At 37.5% G+C, this 25587-nt stretch overlaps 1 protein-coding gene across 1 annotated transcript in view; it reads left to right on the forward strand.

Annotated features, from left to right (window-relative positions):
* The first annotated feature begins 2640 nt into the window (after positions 1 to 2640).
* The window catches only part of cdc42bpb (CDC42 binding protein kinase beta (DMPK-like)), a 97316-nt gene continuing 74369 nt past the window's right edge, over positions 2641 to 25587 (forward strand). Inside the window, exon 1 of the mRNA XM_073852909.1 lies at positions 2641 to 3410. Within this exon, the coding sequence (XP_073709010.1) occupies positions 3236 to 3410 (175 nt within the window). The 5' untranslated portion in view covers positions 2641 to 3235. The remainder of the gene's footprint in view (positions 3411 to 25587) is intronic.

Raw genomic sequence — 25587 nt, forward strand, 5'->3', positions numbered from 1 at the left:
TTTATTTTAAATGCAGTTTCTAGCTTTTATGCGCATTAATGATTCCCAGCTAGATTCCCACATGAATGAATTCGTCACACTGCAAGTGCAACAGCAGATGCAAAGACCTGGTGCTCCCTCTGCTGCACAATGAATGTAACAAAAATAAAACAAATGTATGCATATCTTATCCTCAAATGCAATGCGACAAAGTTTGATGTGATATTTTAAACATGAGCAGGCTTTTTTACATAGTAACCCTCAGACACACAGATCCAGAGTTCCAGTGCGACAGATAAAAACAACTTTTGCTGTCTTATGCTTTTAAATGTTAGAAGAGCTTTCCTCTGTGAATCCTTATCACTTGGCAACAGAAGCTGTTAGGCCTGAGGGTGATTGGAGGAGAGGAACATAAGGTAAAGCGTGACATTCAAGAAGCAGTGAATGAGTCCGTTCTCCCCTCTTTCCATCAGTCAGAACAGATTGGGAGAACCAAAAAAAGGGGGAAAACGCAGTTTTTTAAAATAAACTCTACAGGGTATCCTTTTCTACCAGCTCATGGGTCCCCAAAAACACCCCAGGGCATCAAAATGTAGGTAAAAGGCAGAAATTACGGCTGAGGCGGTAAAAATAATCCGTCCTGACACTTACAAGCTCCCACAGAGATTTGCAGCTCTCGGCTTATAAAATATTGAACAGCTACTAACACAATTCTGTCTCCCAGAGCTGTCTGCAATTCATCTCAAAGAAAAAAAGCTCAATAGGAGGTGCAAAGACGGTAGAGAATGATAAAAAGGCTAGCTATTCGTTCTCACCAGCAGAGGTCAATGTTTTCAAAGCATTCACATGTGGAGGCTCCGCTCGTTTTGTTGGAGCTAGGTTTGAATGGATGTATTATTTGCATAAACAAATCAAGCAATAAAAATAACTATAGTAGTACACTATTAAAAATAAAGATGCTTCACGATGCCATAGAATAACCTTTTGTCTAAATAAAGAACCTTTAACATCTGAAGAACCTTTCTGTTTTACAAAAGGTTCTGTGTGGCCAAAGAATGTTCTTCAGATTATAAAAAGGTAAGAAAGAGATGGTTCTTTATAGAACCTTTGATTGAATGGTTCCTTGTGGAATCAAAAATGGTTCTTCTATGGCATCGCTATGAAGAACCTTTCAAAGCCTATTTCTTTGAGAGTGTATAATAATACTTATAGATCATAAAAACAGGTGGCAGTGAAAAGGTCACTGATTTATGAATTAGTGAATGCCCAGGCAATTATAATCTGTGTTGAGTAAATGTAATTGCTATTAGATGCTATCTAGAGGTCAAGGCCTCTGTGTGACTCTTAGATTTTGTATCATTTGACCGCAGCTGACTTTTACAGTGCTTTGTTTTTTAAATGCTGAATTTTAGCATACATTTCTATTAGATAAAACCATAAAAACTTTGTGTTTAAGTGATTCAAACAAAGTCTAAAAGTGTAAGTAAAAGTAGTAGGTATATTGTAAACTGTACTGTGGCTGAAAAAACATACTTGAGCTTTTTTTGTCAGAACTTTAGACTGGAGGCAACTATCTAGAGGCTCTCAGAAATATATTATTGTAAATATATTTAGAAATCCAGATGAGATATTAAATAATTTGCATTCTCTGTGGTTTATGTAAATATGATCAGATATTCCAAATATGTGGAATGATAAAGTTGAGGAAACATTTAGAATTTTTAAATATTATAAATAAATATGAAATATTTCAACATACATACTTATCAAAAGTTTTTGGACTGTAAGATTTTAATGTTTTTAAAGAATTCTCTTCTGCTCACCAAGCCTGCATTTATTTGATCCAAAAATACAGCAAAACATTAAAATGAATATTGAAATATTTTTACTATTTAAAATAACTTTTCTATTTGAAAAGTAATTTATTTATAGAATATATGCATTTTTATCATCCTTAATCCAATCACACAATCCTTTAGAAATCATTCTAATAATAAATATATAAATAAAAATATTATTAATACATTATTATTATTATTATTATTATTATGTTGAAAACAGCTGAGTAGAATTTTTCAGGTTTCTTTGATGAATATAAAGTTCAGAAGAACAGCATTTATTATAATATTATATAATATTATATTAAACTTAATAATATTATTATCACTTGAAAACATTTAGTGTTCCATTAAAAAAAACTACATGAGAACAGCAGTTACATTTGTGGAATGATAAAATATAACAAAGTATAATAAAATACTAAAAATGTCAATATGTAACAATTTTAAAATATTACATAATATAAACCCTATATGATTAATAATACTAATATTATGTTAAACACGTGTGTCTGTATATCCTACAATGTATTTTAATATTATCATCTGAAAACACTTGTAATTACAGTTATTAGAACTGGAATTACAATATAGAAGAAAACTACATAAAAAACAGCCATTAGTGCTGAAGTTTGTAATCTCTCAGTTTTTCAGTCTGGTCAATGAGAGGCTGCTTTCAGTGCATGCGGGCTCCTGATGAGGTCAGTGCTAGCTGCCTCCCTGTGTCAATCAAACAATGGCGTCATATATCCCCAGCGTTTCCGGTGCGAGTGGGCGGGGCTCCGCTATCCCGGGTCTGGATTCTTCATTCGGGAGCGCTAGACAAGGCTGAACACGAATGCAGCCATATTCGGCTTCACAGAGAAGCACACCGGCTAGCGCAGGCTTAACACGCAAGAATTCGCCTACTTAGAAAAAGCTCCCACTCCCGGTTTCAAAGGGGCGTATTTATGTAGGTTAAAGGCGTGTGTAGACGTTCATCAGGGAGTTTATTAGTGAAGGTTTCCAGTTGAGCGGAATGAGCGTCCAGTCATCCTGAGATTCGACGGGAGAAAAAGCCCGACTCATCCCGCAAAGTGGAAAGTACAGATTTGTCCGGATTAAGGCAAATGGAGCCGACAGGGCCTCGGGAGTGAGGAGGGGGGTGGAAACGCTGGAAACCAGCGGACAACAACGGGGTTAGGCGCATTAGGTCTTCGCTTATCTGAGCACAATGTTGGGCACATTTTGCTAGCTGGCTAGCTGGATGGCTGGCTAGCAGTTGGAGTCTGGGACTTCAGAGCTCCACACATATCAGCCGGATATATACTATTCGTATATATTTATAGCGCTAATCCCCGTTTTATTGATTTCGACAAGAGTTGTTTTTTTCCTTTCTGGCTCTGGGAGTGGTATCCAGGCCGCTTAATTGGTAGAAAATGTCTGCGAAGGTGCGCCTGAAGAAGTTGGAGCAGTTGCTGCTGGATGGCCATCAGAAAAACGACAAGTCGTTGAGTGTGGAGACACTGCTGGATATTCTCATATGTTTGTACAACGAGTGCAGCAACTCGCCCTTAAAACGGGAAAAACACGTGACGGACTTTTTGGAATGGGGTAAGTTGGAGTGTTTGAGTGTATGGACTGTATTTAGGTTTAGAAATCAGTGCGTGTCTCTTTAAGACCTGTTTATCTGTTATTACATTTGCCTTAATCACCCAGCTGACTTCAGGCCATTGTCAAAATTGCTGCCGTGACATTTGCTCTTGGGATTCCTGGCCTCGTTCTTTGGACAATACTTGATCATCTAGTTATTCCAGCTTTAATATACATTTATACGTTTTTATGGATAGTATAGAGGAAATTCTACAAAGTTTATGCTGCTGTTGAATATATATGTGACCCTGGACCACTAAAACGGTCAGAAGGGATATTTTTTTCTGAATAAATAGAATTTCCATTGATGTGTGGTTTGTTAGGATAAGACAACATTTTTGCCAAGATAGAACAATTTGAAAATCTGGAATCTGACAGTGCAAAAAAATCTAAATATTGAGAAAATTCCCTTTTAAAGTTGTCCAAATTCTTAGCGGTTCATATTACTTATCAAAATTGAAGTTTTAAAATGTTTACAGTAGGAAATTTGCTAAATATATTAATGGACTCTGATCTTTACTTAATATCCTAATGATTTTCGATTATTATGACCCATACAATTTATTTTTTGCTATTGCTACCAATTTACCTGTGCTACTTCTGGTTTTTGTGCTCCAGGGTCACATATATATAGTTAAAAAATTGCATATGTGTTGAATCACATGTGTAACATATTTTATACATATTTAAAACCTTTATGGCACACATAGTGTGATATGGTGAGAGCATAGAGCTCATCCTTAAAGTGGAAAAAAGACACATTAATTTAGTTCAATTTTAGGCCCAAACTGAGCTTAAATATGCAGTTTCAAGCAGATATTATGTATATTTAATTTTTGTCTATTGGTTTATTTTTCTATAGCAAAAAAAGCATATAAATGTCAGTACTCTGTATTTTCGAAAAATATGTCTTAAGATGTTATGTAAATCCAAATTTTTTATTATCATATTTTATTATCAAAAGTTTGCAGTTTTAATCTCAAGGCAGAACACACAATGCAATACAATGATGATTGAGATTTGTAAAAATAGGTGTTCTTCAAAGGCTAGATGTATCACATTTGGTACGTAAATTTTAACATTACTTTTCTAAAAAAGAATAAAGTATGGTTTTTCAAGTAAAGTATGGATAATTAAGTAAACTTAATTTGCTTTAGCTGAGTAAATATTTATCCTAAAATATAAGACATGTGAACCAGAAACTGAAGATGGATGTTTTTACAATTATACTAGGCTTTCCCTTACTAAAAAGTACAAATAATCAATCAGACAGTGACATTTTGGTCATGTAGATAATTTTCAGACCTTAGAAATGAATCAAAATATGACACAGTAGGCTTTATAGGGTTAATCAGATGTTGCTGATAAATGCCTGAGAAACAAGTTGGACTTTGTTTTCAAGGGCAGCGTAAATGTTTCCTTTTACAAAGTCTGGGGACATTGATTCCTGTTGATGTTCTTGCATTTATGCTACATTAGCTTTTGCTATTGCCATTACCATTTGCATGAGGGTGATGCTCATTAATCAGTCTGACAGGATTGTCTTTCAGTCATTGTGGTCTTTAAGAGTCCGTTGCTTTCTACTAGAGTTCAGTTTAAAATGTAAACAGGACTGTAGTGGGTGGGATGCTGCTTTTTGGGCTCTTCCTGGTCCTGTTGATTAAGGTTGGCCTTCACAGTGAGTGGATTCTCTGTCCTGGGTGTCGGGTTGACGTCAGTAATGAGATTACACCCCAGTGTGTCTGCTCCTCTAAAGACCGCCACTGTCCTCGTGCAACCCATCACTAGCAGGTGCCACCTCACATCCCATCACCGCGAGTGAGCCATAGTATGACCCAATTTCCAGGAGTCATAAACTCCTCTGTTCTTGTCTTACTACAACACTGGTAGGCCGCACGCTTTCTTATGGCGCATTTGATTGTGGAGGTTAATGATTTACGTGGAGGATGTTATGCTGGCGCCGGTTAAACACGAGCAGTGCACTAACGTCACTGTAAAGTGCAGTATTGGCAGAGTGGTTGCTCTCAATACGTGCTTTCCATTTTATAAAGTGCTCCTCAAGTGAGGATCTTAGTATAGCCACTTTTAATGCAGTAAAATTGTTGGTTTGTTGGTCTTTTAACTTTGGTCAGTTTTGCATTGCTACTGTTGACACATCAACTCTTTGTGATGTAAACGATAAACAGCTTTGGTGGAAAAATATATTAAGATAATAAGTATTTGTAGTCTGTTTACTGAGTTCTTCATCTGCTGATATACAGTTGAGTCGAGGTCAAAAAGTTTACACCCCCCTTTCGGAATCTGCAAAATAAGAGGGATTATACAAAATACTGACTCTAATAAGATATTTCACATAAAAGACATATACAAATAGTCCACAAGAGAAAATAATAGTTGAATTTATAAAAATGACCCTGTTCAAAAGTTTACATCCTCTTGATTCTTAATACTGTGTTCTTACCCGAATGATCCACAGCTGTGTATTTATTTATTTATTTATTTTTTGTTTAGTGATAGTTGTTCATGAGTCCCTTGTTTGTCCTGAACAGTTAAGCTGCCTGGTGTTCTTCAAAAAAGTCCTTCAGGTCCCACAAATTCTTTGGTTTTCCAGCATTTTTGTGTATTTGAACACTTTCCAATAGTGACTGTATGATTCTGAGAGCCAAAATTTAAAGATCAGGGTAAATTTAACTTATTTTGTCTTCTGGGAAACGTGTAACTATTTTCTGTAGCCTCTGAAGGGCAGAAAAATATGATATTTAGGCAAAATAAGACAAATGTACACATCTCCATTGTTCAAAAGTTTTAACCCCCTGCTCTTAATGCGTCATTTTTCGTTCTGGAGCATCTGTGAGCATTTGAACCTTCTGTAATAAAACCATACAGTCTCAAAATCATACATTGTTGGAAAGGTTCAAAAATGCTGGAAAACCAAAGAATTGTGGGACCTGAAGGATTTTTCTGAAGAACAGCAGGCATTGGAACTGTTTAGGACAAACAAGGGACTCACAAACAACTAACACTAAACAAAAAAACACATCTGTGGATCATTCAGGTAACAAGACAGTATTAAAAATCAATTGTATGTAAACTTTTGAACAGGGTAATTTTTTATAAATTCATCTATTATTTTCTCTTGTAATATATTTTCAGTGAAAAGGGGATGTAAGCTTTTGACCTTAACTGTAGATGGAAGCTTAACTGCAGTGTCTGTCCAATTTGACATTTAGATGATCATGGTTTTTGTAATTGCATCAGCTCCTTCAGAACTTTCTGATTGGCTGAAACACTTTGACACTTCTTTCAGAGTGTCCTGACCTTACATGTGCTCAAACCCATAGCTGTTTTACTCAGAAATAGTTATAACTGGAAAAATAAGATGATGACATTTTTCAATTCAACATGCACAATTGGCCAAAAATCTGCCAATGGGGTCCGACTTGTGCTGGCAGTACAGAATACACCACAAAAACTGAACTGGCAGATTTAACGACATCCCAATATTTGACAATGGCTGATAATCCGCTTGGTGTGTCACAGCCTTAAAACTTGGTCACTTAACAGAAGAATTTATTTCCCCACTTGTCAACTCCGTTTCAGTTTTTATAGCTTTATCAATGGATATGGGTTACACTTTTAAAAAGAAGTTGTTACAGTAGGGGTGGGCGATATGACCTAAAATTAATATCACGGTATTTTTCATCTTTTGAATGGTGACGGTATAATATCACAATTTTTTTGGTACATTTTGGGAGGAGTAGCCTGTCCTGTCCCTTTAGTATGTGAATAAAGTTAATATTTTTATAATATAATAAGTAAATGGTAGGTATCCTTATCAAAAAGAGACATGGGAGAGTATGCATTCTCAACATATTTATTTTGCAAAAAACCTAAAGATCTTACTTAACAGTGTACAACAAAACAAAAATTATTTTTTATTGAAATTTAATTTCGGCAATATTTAAAACCTTTTAAATAACTGGAGGAAATCAACCCATGTCAACAGTTTAATAGTAGACCAATTCTGTGGGGAAAAACGCGGACTTGGCAACCCTGCATCCAACAAGAGCTGCTGGAGTTAATGTCATTGCACGCGAGTACGAAATTTTCGTCCGAGATTTTTGCACGTAAAAAAAATATACAGGTTATGTTAATCGAGTTTACACACTGCCTCTGAAACTTTCGTCCGTCATAAAAAAAATTGGATCGTGTTTGATTTTCCGCATTTTCGCATCCATAATAAGCATTTTGATAAGGATGGCGAATATGAGAAAACTAAAAAAAAAAAAACGCATCCGAAAATCGGAATCAGTGTACAATGACCTTTAGATTTGAATGATCACGGGTCGAAAGTAAAGAGAGATTACAAACATAGACTGGAGGATTTGCTGCAATCTTGTATTCACTGACAGATATCTATTAACGTTATAAGATGTGCTGCTCCCTTTACACAGAGTGTGCGTTATCGCAAAAGCGAAAGTAAAAGTAAACAGGCCGGTCACGTTCGCCTCGCGCCCGCTCAATTTGTGATCCGCTGTATAAATCCTTCGGCCGGCCACCGGGAAAAGTCCCGGTCGTCCCGATTGCCACTCCGCCCCTGGTATAGTCTACAGGCCCGACCTTTCTTCACGATGTTTCACCAGTCGTTTAATGGCCACTCCCCTTTTACCTACCACCTGCAAAGCTGATACGAATATGTTTTACTTTTTTATTTACAACAAGATATATAGTATAAGGACAGGTATTCAGACCACAACTGAACGTTTGAAGAAAATTTAATGCCTTATTATTTAGAATTAGCTATTATTGATGTAAATGCAGTCGTTCGAGGCACATAATTGATTTATTACGGTATTGACGGTATTAGAAAATCCATGTCGTGGCGCAATGTCACACCAGTGCTGACTATGACACCGGTGTACTGCCCACCCCTATGTTACAGTATTACTACACAAATAAGTACGGAGTAATATTAAACAACAACATCAACCACACTACTTTATAGTTATGGTTATCTACCACTGAAAAACTAGTCAGGGATAGTTTAAACAAAACTTAAAATTTTCGTTAATTACTTACCTTCATGTTGTTCTAAACCTGTAAGACCTTTGTTCATATTCAGAACTCAAATTAAGATATTTTTAATGAAATCCAAGAGCTTTCTGACCCTGCATAGACAGCAATGCAACTACTATGTTAGAGACCAAGAAATGTATGAAGGAAAATGTAAAAATAGTCCATGTGACATCAGTGGTTCAACTGTAATGTTATAAAGATATGAGAATACTTTTTTTGCACAAAGAAAACAAAAATAATGACTTAATTCTCCTCCATGACACGGAAGAAAAGAAATTGTTGAATAAAGTTGTAATTTTTTTCATTTAACCCTTATAAAAGAACCCGTTAAGTGAGCTGATTGATCGCCATTTTGAATGGATTACAAAAAAAAAATAGTTTTAAATGTATAGAAAAGGTTGCATGTGAAACCAGTGATTTAAAGCTTTCAGAGGCATAAAACACATTTTTGATTTTGATTTTTTTTTTCCCCTCTTAGAATAAGTAACATGCTTAGAACTTTCGCCATTCACAAACATTTTTGTGTGTGAGATCCCTACGGGATCTGCACCTCATTATCGTTGACAGACATATTGACCGCGCCTCACATTCTGCTATTGACCGGATCTGTTAGTTCACAGTCCATCTTGTCTCACTGGGGCTCTTTTCCAAGAGAGGACGAGCTCTGACTGGAGAAATTCCTCCTTGGTGTTGCACAAGAAATGCTAATGAACCTGAATTGGTGCACATGAATCCATTTTTGTTATGTGTAAGAGCCTGACGGGAAATCAGGCTTGGCCGGTTCATGAATTTATCGCATGCTTCTAATAACTGAGTTTATAATAGTCCTCTCTTGCAAAAGTATGAGCAGAGCACTTATTAATCATTGCGATGTCTTTCTCCTTTGCATGTGAGCTCTCAAAAAGGCAACGTAGAGCTGTAAGTTGGCTCGCCAAGGTCAGTGGTGACAGAGAGAGCGGTATGCAGGTGTTCAAGCCTGACTTCCTCCTTGACAGCAGACTGAAGACTAATTAAAGGAGAGGATTAAACAAAATAAACACATTGGCTAGTATTTACCCTCCTTGGCAGGTTTTGGCGTGAGCTGTCAGTGTTGTTGCAGTTGCTAGATGCACAGACTTGCACTGCTCCAACTCCCACAATGTTGCTAGCATGCAATTTGATATTGTGTATTGTATTTGCCTGCTTTGTTACAAATGAAAGACATATATGCTTGAGGCACATGAAACATTGTTTATTTGGGCCAAATTTGGTGTAAAAAAAAAATTACATTCATGCATTTGGCAGATGTTTTACTTAAAGCAGGAATGCAGTGGTATAAGATAAAATAGTGTTTAATATTAAATACGATTTAATCTAAATAAATGTTACACTATAACAATGTTTAAAGGAAATGAATTTAATTTAAGCCTCATGACATTGTAATGTACAGTATGAAAAAATAGTTTTTAATAGTAGTGCTGTCAAAATTAGTGATTAATTTTTCCAGTTTGACAGCGGAACTAGGGTTGGCCAACTCACTCACAACTGCTGATTCTGTCTTTTTTTTTTGACAAGAATTGCATTCATTTAGACAATGTTTTTATAACCACATCAAATTGGAGACTTTTCAGACGCGCTCTAGTCAAACAAGCACGGGAAAGGTACGGGTGACAAGGAGCTTCAGTAGAACAACAGTGAGATGATATGATGTTAGGCCATATGTCAGTATAAATGAATTTTCCTGTCCTGTCAGCCATTATACTGTGCTCGTAGTGCATACTCTTCAATTGCACGCACGATGGCACACACTGTAGCCTGTCATTTAATCTTGTGCCAATGAAACTGCGAGTATGCTTGTCAGATCTGCATCACGTTCAAGCAGCGGCAGCTCTTAAAGTAATAGCAGCGAAACATCCTAATAACCCAGCTGCTGTGATGTCTGTTAATCAAAGAATAAAAGAAAAGTGGAAATAACTTTTGTAGCTTTAGGGGTTCATCTGTATTTAATTTAGAATTTAGTATTGGAGTGATACTCTCCTTCAATCTTGTGTAAAGATTCCGTTAAACAAATATTTAAAATATACTGTCTTTATGTTGTTTCGATATTAATTTAAAGATTGAATGTAAAAAAATAGCAATATAAAAATATATTTAAAACTTTAATGTTAGGTGGGATTAATCGCGATTAATCACAATTAATTTGAGACAAAATGTTTTTTTTTTTTTTTTTTTTTTTTTTTTTAATCGATTGACGACACTAATTTTAAGTTTTCCTCAAAATATATTGGATAGATGTATTTAATAGGTATTTTAATAATACATTTATTATTAGTCTTTTTAAAGAATTACTTCCCCAAAAAAATCCTGATAATTTACTCACATCCATGTCATCCAAGATGTTTGTCTTTTTTTTTTCAGTCGCAAAGAAATTAACTTTTTTTGAGGAAAACTTTCAGAAGATTTTTCTCCATATAGTGGACGTAAATGGTGTTTAATGGATTGAAGGTTAAAAATGCAATTTCAGTGCAGCTTCAAAAGGCTCTACATGATCCCAGCCGAGGAATAAGGGTCTTATCTAATGAAATGATTGGTTATTTCTAAAAAAAAATGCAGTTTATATACTTTTTAACCGCAAATGCTCATCTTGTCGAGCTCTGCAATGTACATGGCTACACTATGCATAAAAAACTCCCATCTCATTTTCTCCTCCAACTTTAAAATCATCCTACAATGCTGCAGAAGTACCATCCCAGTGTTTACAAAGTGAACATGCAAGGAGGATCAAACACCCTTTACAAAAAAAGGTAAAACAGCGATGTTGGATAATTTAGAAGTTTGATGAGAAAATGAGATGGGAGTTTTTTGGGATACCCTAACTGTCTTGAACAGGAGTGCATGGAGTATGACTGGCATCTTAGACGCTGCATTGAAACTGCATTTTTAACCTTCAACCCATTGAGCACCTGTTGGCCACCATTGAAAATTCCCCATGGAAAAAAATCCATAACACAGTATTAAGCAATTCTCACAAAAAAAAAATGTATCTCTATACTGTGCAATTGTGTAATTTTGATGCTGAAATTCACTTGTAGCATTTTAAAGACTAATTTTAATTTTATTTTTCATTTATTTAGACAAAATATTGAATTTTACACTTTGCCAGTTAGTATCTAGAATTGCAATATCACTGCTTTGAATAAAAAAAAATCTGCCAAATGCATGCATGTAAAATAATTCTTAGTTACATGTTTGTGTTGATTTATTTTGCCTACAAAATACATCAACCATTTATCGGTTATCAACTGTAGAATAAAAGTAATTACCGGCATACCTACCAAAATTACTGATAAAATTAATCAGTGTGCGTGCTCTATGGGAATTGAACTTGTGGCCTTGGCAATGCCAGTCATGCAGTAGCAGTTGAGCTACAGGAAACGCCCAGGGCCTCGGCCTACTCCCAGTGTTTGTACACAAACATCCCTGCGCCAGTGTGTTCACCCTACTGTCCTAATGAAGCTGCAAAGCAGGTTATGCCTCTCTATTGTATTTTACCCCTTTAAAATAGGGAGTGGGGCTTGTAAACAGTACCTGACTTCCCAGCTGGCATCCGCTCATGGGATCAGCGCCGTCCCTCTCGCTTCAAACATCATAAGATGCTTGAAGTCAAGCATACTATGTCCCAACAGGGGCTTTAAACAGACGATACTCCCTCACAAGCCTGAGTTTCAAAAAAAGGGGTCTTCAAAGTGTCTTCAACATGGTGCCAGGGCAATTCGTGCCCTCTTTATGACGGAATCGTCTTGTTTGTTGCTGCTGCCTACAGCAGACGTGCACTTGTCCTTATTTACAGCAGCTGCTGCCTCTTATTCCCACAGGTTTCTGACTAGCCTACTTTCCCAACAAGCAGCGAATAACCTAATAAGAAACTGGAGAGACTGTTATAGCGCTAGGAAAAAAGGTGGAAAGCTGTGGGCCCTGCTATGTAAGCTCGGATCGAGCCGTGTAAGCTCAGGTTTTGGCCGTGCGCTCTGTTTACAGGCACTCTTTGCAGCTTTGCAACTCTTTAAGTCTTGCACCTGCTGAGATTTTCTCTCTGCCTCGTTTTCGAGACATTCCTGGTCGCCGTCCTGACACGCACACAGTTTTAAAAGCCTTGCCCAGGCATTTTTCTTTGCTTTTATGATATGTTGAATATCATTATCATCCTCGTTAATGGAAATATCCTTGAGTGGAGCTGAACTGTAAAGTTTAGTCGATCTTTCTACAATGTTGCCTAATTTAGACCCTCATAATGTCTTCACAGCAAGATCAGCAATTTTATGCTAATTAGGCAGACTAGTAAACTGTTCACGGTTTGAGATGGGTAATTTTATTGTTCATACTCACAGATGTTCCCTGATGGTTGTTATGAAGTGCACATTTAAATCTTTTTTTTTTTATATACATATTTTATCAACCGATGTCTTTCATGCAATGTTCTTGAAAAGTTTGGATTCAATAATAAATGCACCAAAGCTGCATTTATTTGATTTAAAATGCAGTAAAAACTGAAATCTTGTGAAATAGTATTACAATTTAACATACACTACCAGTCAAAAGTTTTTGAACGGCAAGATTTTTAATGTTTTTTTTTTAAAGAAGTCTCTTCTGCTTACTAAGCCTACATTTATTTGATCCAAAATACAGAAAAAAGCAGTAATATTATGAAATATTTTTTACTTTTTAAAATAACTGCTTTTTATTTAAATATTTTTTTTAAATGTCATTTATTCCTGTGATCAAAGCTAAATTTTCAGCAACATTACTCCAGTCTTTAGTGTCACATGATCCTACAGAAATCATTCTAATATGCTGATTTGCTGTTCAAGAAACTATTTTTTTATTGTTATTATCAATATTTAAAACAGTTGAGTACATTTTTCAGAATTCTTTGATGAATAGAAATAATAAAAAAAATATTTTGTAACATTATACACTATACCATTCAAAAGCTTGAAATGATAACCATTATTAGGCCAGGATGCTTTAAATTGATCAAAAGTGATAATAGAAATGTTACAAAATATGTTCTTCTGAACTTTCTATTCATCAAAGAAACCTGAAAAGGTTCTACTCGGCTGTTTTCAACAAAAGTTATGTTTGAACAGGAAATCAGAATATTAGAATTATTTCTGAAGAATCATGCGACTGGTGTAATGATTCTAAAAATTCAGCTTTGAAATCACAGGAATAAATTACATTTTAAAATATATTAATGTAGAAAACATTTATTTTAAATAGTAAAAAACTTTCAAAATTTTCCTTTTTTTTTTTGCTGTGCTTTGGATTAAATGACTTTGGTAACCATTGACTGCCATTATATGACTGACAGACTGCAACAGTTTGAGTTAAATCTTTGTTTGTGTTCTACTGAAGAAACAAAGTCACCTACATCTTGGATGCCCTGGGGTTAAGCAGATAAACATAAAATTTTCATTTTTGGGTGAACTATGCCTTTAAAGAGACTTCTTTAAAAACAAACAAACATTAAAACTCTTACTGTTCAAAAACTTTTGACTGGTTGTGTACATGTTTTTTTTTTTTTTTTTTTTGAGAATATATCTTAAAATGTAATTTCAGAAACTTGTGCTGCTTTTTTTAGCATTCTTTGATGATCAGACAGATCAAAAGAGGCATTTAACAGCCTTTGTATGAAATAGAAATTCTTTGCAACATTGTAAATGGCTTTACCATCACTTTTGATCAAACGAATGCGTCCTTGCTGAATAGAAGCGTTAATTGAAGGAGTGTTTATTGGAAACCACCTGTCTGGTTTTCATTTAAAAAGACAAAACGCACAAAACACAAACAAAGCAAAAGGTACATCACTTTTGTTGTCCACATTTCTACTCTGTCTGTGAGGCAAAAAACATCTAAATCAATTTCACCCCCTCAAATTCTGAGAAGACACAACCTCATTAATTGCTGAACAGACCAATTTGTCCAGCCCTGGGTTACGCTTCGCTCTTAACAGGAGGAAATGAGCAAGCTGCAACTCCCATTACATTGGAAATGTCTGGTATGTCCTCTGTCCAGAACGAGTCCTTTTGCCGCCTGTGAACTGGCCAAATGGTCTATACGGTGTGAGGCATCTCTCTTTCCACAGCACAGGCCACCCTGAATCATTGCATACCACTCTGACATGTACTCGGCGTGCATTAGGTGACTGAGTGTAGAGTCAGGACAGGGCTTGTGTCAGGAATGCCTTTCAAAACAAACGCTGTTCACTTCTTTACAGATGTTGCAGACCGCAGCGTCAGAGATTCGAACGCAGCATAATCTGCCACACGATTTGAACGTTTAAAGTCGCTGTCCCTCAGGACTTGAAGTCACCTGATCCAAAGCGGTGGCTGGACTGAAGAGAATTCCAGTCATTCCTGCTAATATCCTCCCCCAATGCAAGGCATGTGTGGGCGATCTCCCCTCCCCCTCTTTCTACCCCTCCTCCGCTTTCAGGCCGATGGCTGCGAGCATGACACAGATTAGCCGTTCGGCTCTCTGGCGAAGCCTGGCCTATAGGCACAAGGCCTCGATTTCACATCGTGACGTAAGTGCACTTAATGCACATCTACATTATGTTCGAAGAACTGCGGCACAAACTGTTCTGGAACATCAACCAGCACTTTTTCTTTTTACGATCTGTTTGAGGATGAAGGTGAATGGAGGGCACGGCCTTCTCCTTTCCAGATTTAGATCTGTCATGCCCGAACAACTCCAATAAATGTTTTCTCTCCTCCTCAGAGCTTTTTTGTCTCGCCCAGAGAGACGATCTGCTGTTTTGTACGTTTGCGTTCGTAACCCCAAAGCACGCTCTCGCACTCCCTCTCTGAATTTCGCAATGATACGGCATGGACAGGATCCTCATTAGTTGAAGTGCCAACCCCCTGAGGACATTTTAACTTGGTCTTTTATTCCTGCTCTTTCTGACATGTTGCAGATGCACAGGCGCTCCATTGAAAACTTGACCTCAAACTGATTCAATACAGTCAGCACTCAGGTTTCACCTCTCTGTATCAGTTTTGGCTTATACTGCGAGATCAGTTTTTACGTTTAAGGTTTTAGCTTTGACTAAAGAGACTGTATTTGATTGATTTGTCCATTGTAAATCTGCGTGCACGCACCATTTTGTCTAGTCTAGGCAAGACTTGCAAGCGACACACCTAGTCTTGTTTGATGGATGTGACTTGCGTAAATGTCTGCCTCAACAGCTGAAGACGCAAGTCAAGAATGACACACAGGCTCCGTCCCTGAGACATGCCGCATTGTCTGTTTGGAAAGTCACTGACCCATTCATGCCAATGGTGGTGACTGTTACCAGCAGTCCAATTGTGGTGGGAGGCCACTTCTTCCCCTTCTCTTCTACATCTTCATTATTGTGTAACACCAGCTGAATGCTGGTTCAATGTCCATATAAGGATTTCAGCAGCTATTGCTGGATCATTTATGAGTATAAATGTTGTAATCTTGATGTGTTGTTTTAACTTTTACTAGTGCTAAAATAAATAACTGCATCAAACGATCTTAGCAGCAGTAGTAGCAGCTGTTGTTGGTTTCTGCTGTTGGATGATAATGTTTGTGGGTAGTTATTTGCCCTCAGTTCACACTGATTAAATCAAGAGCCGTATTGCGTTATCCTGTCTCTGGTAGGTGTGATTAGTCTGTACCTTTGTATTAAAAGTAGTACTAGGCCTGTTGTAATTATTACATAATCACCTCATTATCACTATTGAAAAGAACTACAGTTATTATAGAGAACTTATTATATATACTCTTAATATTTTCCTATCCAGGAAGGTAAATTATAAAACTATTTAGGTTTTATTTTCTAATCCTGTAATTCATGATAATTTCAGACGGGCTGAGTTGAGATTCAGCTCATTTTAGAGCCATCATGATTCCTCGATTCAATTCAAGTACTCAGTTTTAAAAGAAATCCTTGATTGCATTTTGTCTGTGTTGAGTAGCAGGCAAGTGGCGCGTTCAATGGACGAAAATCCATAAAACGCATTATTAGACCTTTTTTTTTATGGCTGCATGATATATTAAACTCATATAAAAATCATAATGAAGCATAATGCTATTGTGAATTCATAAACGCTATGATTCAATTAAATAAATATAGGTTTAATATATGCGCTTTAACATGCGTGTAGGTTACGTATGTGTGCGTCAATGCAGCTCTGTTCACAGTTAATGCTGCTCCACACAAACTGTTTCTATTTCATCGGATTTGTAAGGTAAATAATTTATAAACCTACGCAAACACAGGAGTATATGCTAACTGTTTTTGCGATTTTCAAAATAAAAATTTAAACGCTCGCTTTGAGTTTACACGTTTTGATGACGACATACTCAAGAAATTATCAATTTGGTCTCATGACGAAAACGTACCTCTGGGAACTTTTTTTTTGCCAGATGCGAAATACGTAGTGCCATGTACGTTTTGTGACACATTTGATGTAAAATATCTACTGGGTGGCATTACCATCTGAACCACACCTAAACTTACCTGATAGTATGAACAAAAGCAAATGTGAGGAAAAAACGCAATCGTAAGCATGCCATTTTAGCTTGTTTTTCGACCTGTCATCTTTTAGCTCTTTCATCATGAGTCGTGTTTTTGACGGATTTAATACCCAAGGTTTCCGCATCCTAAGTCCAATTCCATGCCGGCTGAGCTACCGAGCAAGCTTGTTACGTCCGGAAAGCGAAACATACGCAGCTGTATTTATAACTGTGTATAAAAACAATTACCAGTGTTTTTTTCTGTTGAAAATTCCAGTGATATGTATTTTAGCCATATTTTGCGTCTTGGAAAAAAGTGGTACGTTTTTTGTCATGAGACCAGGTTGGAAGTTACAGTGGCTGAAGTATTTATTTTGTAACGAAAAGGCCAAATATTAAAGATTAAGTGGACACTTAAAGTAAATGTTGTTTAGTCAATACTGAACAAGTTGTTTAGTAAAAATATACACCCAAGTTATTGTTCACTTAGGTCTATTTTTATTACTACAAGAAATTAATTATATTATCCGATTACTTGATTAATCATCCTAATAATCGACAGATTACTCGGTTACCAAAATAATCGTTCGTGACAGCAACATTGCAACATTAGTTGAATAGTAGTTAATAGTTCTTTTTTTTTTTTCAAACTTGTGCAGTGTGAAGTTCAGGATCAAAAGGCTTAGTTTTATTGCTGTGGTTCACACATCTGCACTGCATGAATCTTTGTCTTTAATGTATATTCAATACACCCTAAAGTGACATCAATACATCTGGTTGAAGTTATTAGCTTAGGTTTATGACTCTATGTACTGTACATGCATCTGGGAGCTCCTCTGAGGAAGGATGATGGTAATCGTGCTTCTATTGAGCTTTCTCAGTGTCATATTAGCTTATTTTAACCCACAGAAAGAGAAGTTGTGGACAGGGTCATTATAAGGGGAAGTTGTTTTTGGTTTGTTTAGCAGAAATCTGTGCTTGGGCTGAGCTGTTAACAGAGACAGCAGATGCTAAATGTAGGATCAAGTGTGGATTTTGAATAGATTATGATTATAAGCATTAAAAAAAAACATCAGCCTGTTACCAGAAGTGTAAGATTTCACACAGCTTTACTGGAGGAAGCATATGATGAATAAAAAAACAAACAAACACAAATATGTGTATGAGCCATAAAAATAGTTATGTTTGAAATATGTTGATGTGTATGAGGAAGTACATGATTCCCCTGAAGGCAGTTTTGAAGGAGATGTTGGTTGTAACCGCATGTTAACCTCTCTGCCATCTGACTTGCCCAAGTGTGCCGTAGGTGTCCTGAAAAGTGAAGCCAAAAGTTTTCGATCGCCCCCCGGTGGCTGGCTGCAGTATAGGTCATAAACCCCGCCCTCTCCATGTAATCTAATGGGACGTGAGCCAAACTAAATAATCGAATTACACTTCAAATAATTTTTTCCAAAGATGATTTCCATCATGTGAAGTGGTTCCTATAATGCTGATTCGTGTTCAGGTGTTCGTTTTTCTAATAAGTTCGCTTTTAAGTAGTTATTTGATGCTATAAAAACGGGGTGTGGTGTCATAATTGTGATCGTGCGATTGGGTCTGCGGGAGTTTGGGCGGGATTTTGACACCGCGGCTCCGCCTCACAACTCTACTGCGCAGACTCTGGCTCCAAACGAGTCTCTACTGCGCATGCTCTGGCTCCAAATGACGCAATTTCCCCCAAGATGGTAGCGGCCATATTTAGATGGTTTGGCTTCACTTTTCTATAGTGGAAAGAAGCGGAGACGCGTTGTCCATCTTTTTTTACAGTCTATGGACTTGCCTCACAACTAGGTGAGCTGGTGTGATGATCCAGCCACGCGTCCAGCACCAGTCTGAGCGGCGGTGAGTCTCTCAGCAGGAAGCTGCCAGTAAATGGCTGTTTTGGTGGGGGCTGGGAGTGTGTGGCAGCTGGTGCAGGATAATGGATTAACCCGGGGCGAGGCCCTGATGCTTTTACCTCCTGCGACCAGCCAAACTGTCCAGCAGCCACGGAAGTCTCAGGATGACTTCCTCATCAATGTTTAATAGGCCATTTAGTGGCGGTCAGGCTTGCTCACTGATTGAGCCCATCAATAGGGCACTCTTCATGATATTGACAACACCACAGTGAGTCCTCTAAGAATTGTCAGAGATCATATGTTGGTCCTCATGTGGTTTTTAAAGGGATAGTTCATGCAAAAATGAAAATTCTGTCATTAATGGCTCGCCTTCATGTCGTTTCAAACCTGTAAGACCTTCGTTTTTATTTTTGATGAAATCCGAGAGCTTTCTGACTCTGAAAAAATAGCAATGCAACTGACACGTTCAAGGCCCCGAAAGATAGTAAGGCCATTGTTAAAATAGTCCATGTGACGTCAGTGGTTCAAACTTAATGTTACGACGCTACGAGAATACTTTTTATGCACGAAGATAACAAAATAATGACTTTTCTTCTGTAAAACATGAGGAACAAGCTTTAGTTTTATTGCTACTTCCAATAAAAGTATACATAATGTTGCAAAGAATTCTTATAAAAATGTTTCATAGTTCCTTCAAATATTAAAGGTCCCATATTGTCAAAATCGAAATTTCCTGGCTTTTTTCATGATAACTGAGGTCTAGGGGCTATGTAACTACCATATGAGTTTCAAAACAGTCAATCCACAGTAAACTGCACAAAGCCTGCTTAAAGTAGCTGTTCATTTTCACGAGCCACTGTGACTTCCGCAAAGATGTGACGTCCAATCTACTCAGTCACCGCCTTCAGTCACCACCCCGAGCACCAATCACGTCCCACCCTCCTTTCGTCAAACCCAGACAATATCTTGTCCATAACATTGTTAAGCAACAACAACACGAAAACAAGTCGAGAAAACCCTGTTCAGTCGATAGATGTCGAAACTACATCATTGCACAGGCTTCAGAACAACATGAATATAAGAGACCAGTGGCACGTCAACTTCAGCCTCTTTCACACAGCCATTCCAGTAAATACACGGATAATGTGTCCCATGATTTGTTCCGGAGTTGTTTGATTTGATTCATTCACAGTTGTTTTCCGGAATCTGTGCGTGCTTTACACACAACCCATAAAGACATGTGACGTTTGGATGTGAGATGTAATGCGACGCGTACGTTTCACTAAACTGAAACTAACCTGAACAAACTGTGCTTCAGTGCTGATAGTGTGGAGCTGGCTCTGCCTGATCGCCGCTTCATTCCACTTTGCACGTATTTTTTTGTCGTGAAGAGTCGCATGATAACGTGCATCATCACTACAACACTGCCTTTATGGTTCTGGCTTTCGTTCACACAGCGCTCGTTCCCGTAATTTTCCAGAATTAGCGCGCATTGTGAAAGGGGCTTTACTAAAGCAACAGTTATGTAGCTTACTGCATTCGGTGTTTGAAAAAGAAAAAAAATTAATGATCATTCTGAAATATCTTGAGTATCAGCAGGCTAGGCTCTCTCTATGGCTCTGGGCTCGGCTAAAGCATACATGACCGTAGTTACCTGTGATTGGCCTGGCTGTGCGTCACTCAGAAAACAACAGGCCAATCAGAAGAGAGGCTCATAAATATTAATTAGATCGGCCAAAATCGACCTGTTTTTGACAGAGCTCCTAAAAAAGGAGCTGTAAAAATATATTGAGATGGATTTGGCACTTATACCGCAAATATATATTTGTAAGGACATCAACAACTAAAATAAACCTCCAGAAATGTGTACAATATGGGGCCTTTAAGCAGAACATCTGTTTTCAACATTGCTAGTAAGAAATGTTAGCCTGGAAAAAATCCAGACCCTAATCTATTAAGATTAAGGGTCTGGCATCGAGCAATGAAAAGGACCTAACTCGAGGGGCGGCACCAAGCATGCATTTGAAAATCTCGCTGCACGCAATTGGATAACGCCACGACCAATCACAACAATACAGCCCCATACGCTTAGCCACCAGCGAAGCTAACTGATAGATTTAACTCTTGCCGTATCCAGTCGGCAAAACAGCAAAAACGTCCTTCTTGCAAAGGAACGATTCGAGCGCAGTTTTCTGTTCCTCTTTTATATGAAAAGCCAAGTCTAACTCGTTCATTGTAGCGGCCAAAGCCGTTTCAAACAACTGGTGTTCTTCTGTAGCCAGCTTTCAATGTTTACTAAATGATTCCGGACGTCGCAGCGCTGTCGTCATCGGCTTAGCTCGCCTCTGGCCCACCTACATCAGATACACCGATTTGATTGGTTCCCAGAACTGCTTACGTAATGCAGTAACGTGCATCATTGCTCGATGCCAGAGTGTCTTGCAAAGACAATTCAAATTGTGCTCTCGCGAGACCTCTGGATTTCCAGGGTAAAGAAATGTTTCTTCAGCTAAAAATCTGCATATTAAAATGATTTCTGAAGGATCATGTGACACTGAAGACTTGACTAATGATGCTAAATATCACAGAAATAAATAGCATTTGTAAGTATTTTAAAATAGAAAATAGCTATAATGCTGTAAATTGTATTACTGATTTCACTTTTTTTTTTTTTTCCGCTCTCTAAACGCGGGCTATTAAAATTTATTTTGAATGCGCGTGCGCATTTTACTTTTGGTTTCGTTTTAACGGTCGTGCGAAACTCTCGGCAGCGCGGAGCGTGCATTCTACAATACAAGAGATTACTTGAACAAAACCATTCGAAAGTGGGAGGACACCGACGGGATTTTGAAAAGCGTGTCCCCAGTGGAAATTATGCCCCTGCGTGAGTGGAACTCGGCAGCTGAGTTATCATCTGATGTATGTATGTATGCCACGTTGGACAGTATACTGAGACGGAGGCACCAGAATCGTATCTGACAAATTGTGCGCTGTAGGAAGAAATATAGTTTATTTCTTCAAAAGCAGATTGTGGAGACCTTTTAATTGTCCACAATCAAAAACCGTCATATCACACACCCCTAATTGCAAAGCAGTTTGTACAAATCTGGAACAGAGGTTGGGTGAGAGGAATTCAGCGCAGTGTTTGTGTCAGGGAGTGATTGACGTCTAAAATCTAAAATCTTAAATCTGCATTAAAGGAAATAATGTAAAGCTGAAGTTTAAATGTTATGTAATGTTGGAGAGAACGGCGAACCTGTCGCTGTATCAGCTCACAGCAGTCTGTGTAGTAGTTAGACTAACGAACATTTTGTAAAGAAATTAAACCAAGTCACACCACAACAATTTCTCGCACCCGCACAAATGCTCCCAAATATAATTTGAGGTCGCGCAGATTAAATTTTGGGAGCATATGCGACCAAAACGGTCGCAATTTCGAGCCCTGTCTAATAGGGACTCACTTGTCGAAAAATGCACTTTATTTTAGCCTTTAGTGTTTTATTTTTCATTTTTGTTGAAAACTACAGCATTTTAATATCAGCCATATAATGTGAAAAAAATGGTCGTCTTATGTGTAATTAGGGATGCACCGAAATGAAAATTCTGTGCCGAAACCGAAAATTCTGGATACACTTGGTTGAAAACGTTTTGTAATAATTACTTATTATTTTCTTAAATAATAAAAAGTCGTTTCATAAGGCTTTTTAATTGAACTTATTTGAATGAAAATGTAAAAAAAAAACACAAGCCAATAAAATAACCACATTTTTATTGAAAGTAACACAATAAAATTGGACAGAAAATATATTAATATTAAATATCAATATATTTTTTTTATTCCGTTCTACGCAACAGAATCAGATTATTTGATCTTTTGGCCGAAAACCGAAAATGCCACTTTCAGCGGATAATTTTCGGCCACTGAGATTTCAGTGCATCCCTATTTGTAATATCAGTTCATTCCAAGTGTCCCACACACATTCATTTCCCTTTTTTTTTTAGTGCCTTTTTAACTGATGGCTTCCATTTTTAATTTTAATTGAATTGATCCAGCATGGTCATAAAGTTCGAAGGGGTCATAATGCGGCAGTGGAAACTTTCCGACTTGTCCAGTGAAAGTTTACACTGGTACTACGGTTGCCATCATGCCACTGCCAGAGCATGATCCAGGAAAGGTCTTTGAAGTTCAGCCTTGTCCTTGGCCAAGTGGCTTGAGCAGAGGATTACTGTAAACGTCTCTCATTCAGTCCAATTGATCAGGGTTAAAGTCATGAACCCACTTGGAAAATCACTGTTGTGCCAGTGGCTGTTCTCGCTTCCAGGCTGCAATTGTGTTCCATTAAAGTCTCGTTTGGATTTTTAATGTGTCCCCTGGTGATCATTCCTTAAATGCTTGTTCAAAGCTACGGCACAGACTTGCTCTCGCATTTTAAGTATTCGACCTAGTTTTTCTTTGAATGAAAGATGAGTTAGCAGCATTAATCTTTAGCTATTGATGTAACTCAGAATGCCTGTGTTCTGAATCTCACGAGACACAGTCGGGGGGATTCGCGCCTTGTGATAGTAACAGCCTCCATTTTCTGCTCCCCGGCTTTTGTCTGCACTCTCTGAGTGAATATGCTTGTTACTAACTGGATAAAGATTCATCCTCAGCAGTAGCTGGATGCCCAGCAGTGCAGTGCTGCACAGGCTTAAGATTTCTGAGGAATATATTATGTGTGCTCACAGACTGGTGCATTGCTTTTAAATGTTATCCACCTGCTCAGAAATACCTGACCTGACATTTAGATGAGATTATTATAATTCGCACCAGTCATACTTTGCATTAATCGTGAAAATCTTTGGTTCAACCTGGTTTTAGATATGCAAATCTATAGCACACTTGTTAAGATGCGCACCAGGCCAATTAATAAATAAAAGATGTGTTACTAGGGAGAATCAGCGTCTTGAGCAGCACTTTGAGCTCCAGAGCCGACCAGGGTCTCAAAGTCTGTCATTTTCAAGAGTCGTGCTCAACGAAGACTCTGTGGATGTTAAAACGCTGGTAATTTAAACACAATCTGAAACCTTTTTCACTTCACAAAGCAGTTACAGTTAATGTATAGTCCTACAAAGCTATTATTATCAAAGCATGTAAGCAGAGTATAGTGGGGAGCGGATAAGTGAACAAGAAGGCAGTGTCTTTTTACTAGCATTGCCGTGTTACAGCATAGTAGCACTATTGACCCTTTGCAAAGACCCGCCCTCCTTTGTTACCATTGCTATGTCCGACAAGCCATGGCGCTCTCATGCAACACATCAGTGAAAAATACATAGCGGAGCAAAGGGGACACTGACAACGCGTCGTCGGACATTACAGAGCAGGTTACTTTAGGTAAGAAACACAGTCTCAGCTTTCAAATTTTGTAATTTTTTTGGAGAAATTCAAACAATATATACCGTTTCATGGCTCTTTAGTGTGTCGTAGCAGATTGCTGTAGCGCATCTCTTCCTCTTTACTAGTTACAGTGTAAATTAAACTTGAATGAACATCAGAAGATTTTTTTCAACCGCTGAAAGACATCAAAACACATTTAAATTCAAGTCCACCGACGGTAATCTACTCTCCTGTCTGGTTTGTTTGTCAGACAAAATGTTAGATTTCTTTCAAATAATGAATACATTTTTGAATAAATGAATAAATCTTAATGAATTTTTTTTTTTAACCATTCCTGAGCGTTGTGTCTCACGTTTTAGATTTTAAATTGCACTCTGCGTAATATTACTCTGCCAGTAAACTTTTAAAACTGCGGTGAGGAATTTCTAACAACAAAAAATGACACACTTCATCTTTAATTATATATTTAATGATATAATTACTTTAAATTGTACCACATGGCATTATTTGTAATCATATTGGCCTACTTATTTTATACCTACTAGGTTTAGGCTACTTTGCGAAATAAGACAAGCATTATCGAATGATAGGTTATTAGAAATGTTTATTCCTAAGAGAATAAAAATCATATCCAGTCAAAGGAACTAAAGAGCTCTCCAGATCATCCACAGTTGGCTATTTGTTTTCATACAGATGTACAAATATCTCTTTCATTGCATCCAAGAATGCAATTTATTTGAGTCAACACATTCTTGATTCTTCCGTTCTCTCTCTCTTATTTGGTGTTACATAGTAGTTTAGTAATAAACATTTTCTTGTCCCCTGATCATAGTGTGGCCTCTTTAGCTCTGTGTTGTGACCTGGTGTGTATGGCAGAACAGTGTGGGCTGTGTTATCCTAAGCTGGAAGGAAAGCATCCCGCTCCCTGTGGCTCTCTTTGAACAATAGTCTTCTCATCTCCTCAGTTGCGAAAAATCACTTCGATGAATGACTCAGTTAGTTGTGAATGTAAAACTAATATTGTCCTGTTGGTCATCTGTTCCGACTGCTGTGGTATCGTACGCTTGTATGCTTACAGAGGAGTGCTGTTGGGAAAATTTCCATCCAGAGAGCCACAGTCATTCACATCGCTGTTTGTTTGAAACTGAGTGGCTCTACGGTACGCCAGCATTGCGGTCTGATTACTCTGATTGACGCAATAAATCAACCCAACTGTAAATGAAGATTAATGTTCTTGGTGCTGTAAGCATCTTTTTGTGGAAACGATTGCTATTGTATGTGTGAG

Source organism: Garra rufa, chromosome 13 (genome assembly GCF_049309525.1).
Source record: "Garra rufa chromosome 13, GarRuf1.0, whole genome shotgun sequence".
NCBI lineage: Eukaryota > Metazoa > Chordata > Actinopteri > Cypriniformes > Cyprinidae > Garra > Garra rufa.